A 5948-nucleotide genomic window follows, 5' to 3' on the forward strand; every position below is an offset into this window, starting at 1 on the left:
AAAGCAATTTATATTCTATTCGGCATACAGTAGAAGAACAAAACAAATTAAAGTGGATCTTATGGAAAACATAGGATGTCAGATCTTTCTCCAAACCAAGAGAAAGACTTTTCTATTACAGGCTCAGTGAGTTACTCAGCAGGAGGGCTTTATGTTTAAGACAGTACACAAGATATATGAAAACTTAGTGATGAAGTGAAATATCTACTCTGGGAAAGGCCAGTGGTCTTTCCCATTAGGCACCCTGGAGATCAAAGAGTATTTCACAGACTTAATATACTGTGGTTTCTCACCAGCCTTGATTGTATAAATTAGAATTTTGTCATATGTATATTTAGTGCCAGAGTCAGAGGAGCTATCCAAGCATTTTGCACCACACTCCTCCAGTATTCCTTTCCTAGTAAACATTCCAATAAAAATAAATAAATAAAAAGTAATAACCTGGAAAGTAGCCTTTATTTCTTAAAAGCCTAGGCTTCAGTAAAGAAAAAGAAGGAAGATAGTCGTGTCCAACTCTTGCGACGACCCTATAGACTGTAGCCTGACAAGTTCCTCTGTGCACAGGATTCTCCAGGCAAGTATACTGGAGTGGGTTGTCATTTCCTCCTCTAGGGGATCTTCCCAACCTAGAATCGAACCCAGATCTCCAGCGTTGCAGGCAGATTCTTTACCAACTAGCTATGCGGGAAGCCCCAGGCTTCAGTAAGTGCCCTGCAAAAAAAAAAAAAAAAAAAAAAAAAAAATCCACCTCTTTTCCTTAGAGAAATATGGTAAAATTGCTTGCAGGTAAAACCACTTATGCTACTAAGCAATAGTTTCCACCCTCCCCTTTGGCTCTTTACCTTAGCCAGAAGCCGCGACTCTCTTAAAGACCACAAGGCAGAGACACCCAGGGACGCTTGCGCCTACGACATGGAAACTGCCACCACCAACAGCTACCAACAGCGAAGCTTCAAAATTAAAGCATATTGAAATGTTCACCGAGTTCTCATATTTGCTTCTTAGCTTGAGACCTCCTTACAAAGAGCTTGAAATCCCTTCCCTCCGCAGAGAAAGTGGGGTTTCTTCCTCCTTGCAAACATTGCTGAATCCAAGTCTCCGATGAACTGGTGGCAAAGCTGGCATTTGGGGATCGCGCCTATGGTTGCCTTGTAGCGTGTATTTGCTGTTCGGATATAAATGCATACTTATTCTCCATTCGGATGTGAATGTATACTTATTTACTCCCTATGCTCTATTCGGATATAAATGCAGAGTTATTTATTTATTTCAACCTGTGGACTTGGGTCCTGACTGGTGCTGCGAGGAGAGAGGCCGGGAACACGCGCCTGGAGCCGGACCAGGTGGAGCCTAGCCGCGGTTTTCCGAGGCAAGTCCCAGCTCCGGCTCCTCAGGCCGGGTCTGGACGTGCCCACGTCCGGAGCAGGAAATCACAACCGTGCCCCAGCGCCCGCACGCCTTTCTGGCCTCCAGGAGCTGCTGTCCTTGATTGACAAGCCGGGGACTATTGGCTGAAGTTCCCCCCGCGATTTGCATGCCCAGAGAGGGAGTGTCCTCTGCCGCCCTCCTGCGCCGCCGCGCAGCCCGCAGCCTCCCGAGGAATGCGAGGCGGCGGGGATGCGTGCGGCTTGCGGGCCGGGGCTGTGAGCTGGAGTCGGGCGACCTGGCGCCCGCGCTCGGATATGGGGAGTCTCAGTTGTCCTAGCAGCAGCGCCAGCCACGGAAACCTGCCGGTAAGGGTTGAGGTCCAGGAGTCCCGCGGCCCTGACAGGGTGCAGCACCGTCGTGGGGTTCCTACTCCTTCATGTTTTTCAAACCTTTTTACCTTATTCCAAACTTCACGGGAAGGTTGAGGGGAGAGAAAGGGAGTTTGGAATAATGTCTCTTCATTTTAGCAAGGAATAGGCAAGTCCTTGGATAATGAGAAGTTTCTGAAGCACGAATGGAAGGAGACGAGGTGAAAGGGGTTAGGGTGTGCTCATATGGCTTTAAGATAGAGGGGTTTCTGCGGCCGGCATCTGGCTTTGACTGTCTACTGCAACTGACGAATTGTTTTTGCGTTTCATTTTCCGCGTTTGCTACTCTTTCCCTAGGGAGGGGGATTAGTGAGAGCTTATCATGGGGTGGAAATCCAGATCTTTTAGATTTGATTTTAGGTACGTGTTAAAACGAAGATCAATTCTTCAGACCTAAAGCGTTTATTTAATAGAGAAGGGAGCCCGAGGGGCTAGAGTTTCTATGTTTTTATTGTTGTTGTTGTTTTTGTTGTTATCTGTCTCATAGCAAGGAATGCAAGACATTTCGCGTTCCTGGGACGTTAGCTGTATTAATATTTCAGTGGGAAAAAATAAAGAGCCCACTTCTCGGTCCCCTCCACTACCAGCCCCCTCTCTCCCTGGGACCTACCCTGCCGCGCGGTGCAGTCCCTCCACCGTACTTCCCGGGGTGCGTGATAGTTTGGGATTCTGAACGTTTACTGAGTGAGCGTGATGGGGAACCGGGCGAGAGCCGGGGTGGGGGTGCGGTGCAGAAAGTAAACAGAAAATAAGTTTTGGAGACAGCGTTGCCGCGCAGATCTCTCCCTTGCAGCAAGTTTCCTCTTAACCCTGTTTTGACTGGAGCCTTTGCCTTTGAGAGTGGGGATGGAGCCGGAAGGAGCACGCGTTCTGACTCCAGGTTTTGTGATTCTGCGTGTTTGTAACAAGCCTTCTCTCCCCCCCTACCCCTCGCCCCCCCCACCTCTTCCGCCCCATTCAGCATCTGCTTCTGTTTTTCCTCTTCGTGAGACCGTTCAACTGTCTGGCGAGTTACAGCCGGGCCACGGAGATTCTGTACAGCCTGAACGAGGGGCTACCGGCGGGGGTGCTCATCGGCAGCCTGGCGGAGGACCTGCGGCTGCTGCCCAGCGCCAGGGGGCAGGACCTGCAGTCGCAGTCGCCTCAGCACAGCGTCGCCGAGAGGAACCCTCCTCTCTCCTTCAGCCTGGCCTCCCAGGGGCTGAGTGGCCAGTACGTGACCCTCGACAACCGCTCAGGGGAGCTACACACTTCTGCCCAGGAGATCGACCGGGAGGCCTTGTGTCTTGAAGGAGGCAGAGGGACTGCCTGGGGGGGCAGCATTTCCATCTCCTCTTCGCCTTCGGCTGACTCGGCTGACTCTTGTCTTTTGCTTCTGGATGTCCTAGTCCTGCCTCAGGAATACTTTAGGTTTGTGAAGGTAAAAATCGCTATCCGGGACATCAATGACAATGCCCCGCGGTTTCCTATTTCCCAAATATCAGTTTGGGTTCCAGAAAATGCACCTGTAAACACCCGGCTGGCCATAGAGCATCCTGCCGTGGACCCAGATATGGGCACTAATGGTGTTCAGACCTACCGCTTGCTGGACTACCATCGTATGTTCACCCTGGACGTGGAGGAGAATGAGAATGGGGAGCGCACCCCCTACCTAATTGTCATGGGACTGTTGGACAGAGAGACCCAGGACCAGTATGTGAGCATCATCATAGCTGAGGATGGTGGGTCTCCACCACTGATAGGCAGTGCCACCCTCACCATTGGCATAAGTGACATTAATGACAATTGCCCACTCTTCACAGACTCACAAATCAACATCACCGTGTATGGGAATGCTACTGTGGGCACACCAATTGCAGCTGTTCAGGCTGTGGACAGAGACTTGGGAAACAATGCTCAGATCACCTACTCTTACAGTCAGAAAGTTCCACAAGCATCCAAGGATTTATTCCATTTGAATGAAAACACCGGGGTCATTAAACTTTTCAGTAAGATTGGAGGAAGTGTTCTGCAAACACACAAGCTCACCATCCTTGCTAATGGACCAGGCTGCATCCCTGCTGTGATCACTGCCCTGGTGACTATTATCAGAGTCATTTTCAGGCCTCCTGAAATCATCCCTCGTTATATAGCGAATGAGATAGATGGTATTATTTACCTGAAAGAATTGGAGCCTATTAACACTCCAATTGCATTCTTTACCATAAGAGATCCAGAAGGTAAATACAAGGTAAACTGCTATCTGGAAGGTGAAGGACCATTTAGGTTATTGCCCTACAAACCATATAGTAATGAGTATCTTCTAGAAACGACAAAACCTATGGATTATGAGCTACAGCAATTCTATGAAATAGCCATAGTAGCTTGGAACTCTGAGGGATTTCAAGTTAAAAAAATGATTAAAGTGCAACTTTTAGATGACAATGATAATGCTCCTGTTTTCCTTCAACCCTTGGTAGAACTAACCATTGAAGAAAATAATGCACCCAATGCCTTTTTGACTAAGCTAGATGCTACAGATGCTGACAGTGGAGAGAGGGGCCAAGTTTCATATTTTCTGGGACCTGATGCTCCATCATATTTTTCCTTAGACAGTGTCACAGGAATTCTGACAGTTTCTACTCAGCTGGATCGAGAGGAGAAAGAAACGTATAGGTACACAGTCAGAGCTGTTGACTCTGGGAAGCCACCCCAAGAATCAGTAGCTACTGTTATTATCACAGTGTTGGATAAAAATGACAACAGCCCTAGGTTCATCAACAAGGACTTCAGCTTCTTTGTGCCAGAAAATTTTCCAGGATATGGTGAAATTGGAGTGATTAGTGTCACAGACGCCGATACTGGGCAAAACGGATGGGTTGCTCTCTCCGTGGTGAACCAGAGTGATATTTTTGTCATAGACACTGGAAAGGGCCTGCTGAGAGCTAAAGTCTCTTTGGACAGAGAGCAGCAAAGCTCCTACACTTTGTGGGTTGAAGCCGTCGATGGGGGTATGCCTCCCCTCTCCTCTACTGCAAAAATCACAATTCTCCTTCTAGATATTAACGACAACCCACCTCTCGTTTTATTCCCTCAGTCTAACATGTCTTACTTGTTGGTGTTGCCTTCTACTCTCCCTGGCTCACTAGTTACAGAGGTCTATGCAGTTGACAAAGACACAGGCATGAATGCTGTCATAGCCTATAGCATCATAGGGAGAAGAGGGCCTAGGCCTGAATCCTTTAGAATTGACCCTAAAACTGGCAACATTACTTTGGAGGAGGCATTGTTGCAGACAGATTATGGGCTCCATCGTTTATTGGTGAAAGTGAGTGATCATGGTTATCCAGAACCTCTCCATTCCACAGTCATGGTGAATCTATTTGTCAATGACACCGTCAGTAATGAGAGCTACATTGAGAATCTTTTAAGAAAGGAACCAGAAATTAGCATAGAAGAGAAAGAACCACAGATTTCAATAGAACCAACTCAAAGGAAAGGTGAATCCGTGTCCTGTATGCCCACATTAATAGCTCTATCTGTAATAAGCTTGAGTTCTATCACATTCTTAACAGGGATGGGCATATATATCTGTTTAAGGAGAGAAAAGAAACACCATAGGGAGGATGAAAATTTGGAAGTACAAACTCCATTAAAAGGAAAAATTGACTTGCATATGAGAGAGAGGAAACCAATAGATATTTCTAATATTTGATTTTTTTTTCTGTGGAATAGTAGAGATATTTCAACTGATTTTGGGGATTTCTCACCACCAAAACAAGAATGTGGATGGCAGTTCAAATAAAGGACATCTAATTTATAACTTGTACTATATTGTAAATAGCTGTTTACAGGTTTTTAAATTCAAAATCAGAAGTTATAATATGTGTACAGAAAGTTTTAAATGAAATTGTTACTAACAGTTATGGAACTGTTATTTAGAAAATCTTGGACATGATTAGCAGCTTTCATACACCAAGCAGATGATTGTTAAAACCTAGGAGTGAGGTAAGAAAATGTACGTTGCATTTTTTGTCTAAAAAGTCCTTTAACCACAAGAGGGCTTCGACTACTCCTTTGCAGGGAACTGTTTTAAGGTATTGTACATGACAGTTGTGTACGAAATTAATGAAAGAGTCTATTTTAAATATACTGTTTTTAACATTAAACAAA

General features: G+C 46.2%; 1 protein-coding gene across 1 annotated transcript; it reads left to right on the top strand.

Annotated features, from left to right (window-relative positions):
- PCDH20 (protocadherin 20) lies at positions 1585-5716 on the top strand. Its single transcript, XM_018056825.1, has 2 exons — positions 1585-1733; positions 2758-5716. The coding sequence occupies exons 1-2, from the start codon at positions 1602-1604 to the stop codon at positions 5488-5490; spliced, it is 2865 nt and encodes a 954-aa protein (XP_017912314.1). The 5' UTR covers positions 1585-1601; the 3' UTR covers positions 5491-5716.

Source organism: Capra hircus, chromosome 12 (assembly GCF_001704415.2).
Source record: "Capra hircus breed San Clemente chromosome 12, ASM170441v1, whole genome shotgun sequence".
Taxonomy (NCBI): Eukaryota; Metazoa; Chordata; class Mammalia; order Artiodactyla; family Bovidae; genus Capra; species Capra hircus.

Excerpts from the sequence above, each read along its gene's own strand:
- PCDH20 (XM_018056825.1), top strand. The coding sequence starts at position 1,602 with ATGCGAGGCGGCGGGGATGCGTGCGGCTTGCGGGCCGGGGCTGTGAGC. Across the intron at positions 1,734-2,757 it reads CCAGCCACGGAAACCTGCCG|CATCTGCTTCTGTTTTTCCT; the intron begins GTAAGGGTTGAG and ends CGCCCCATTCAG.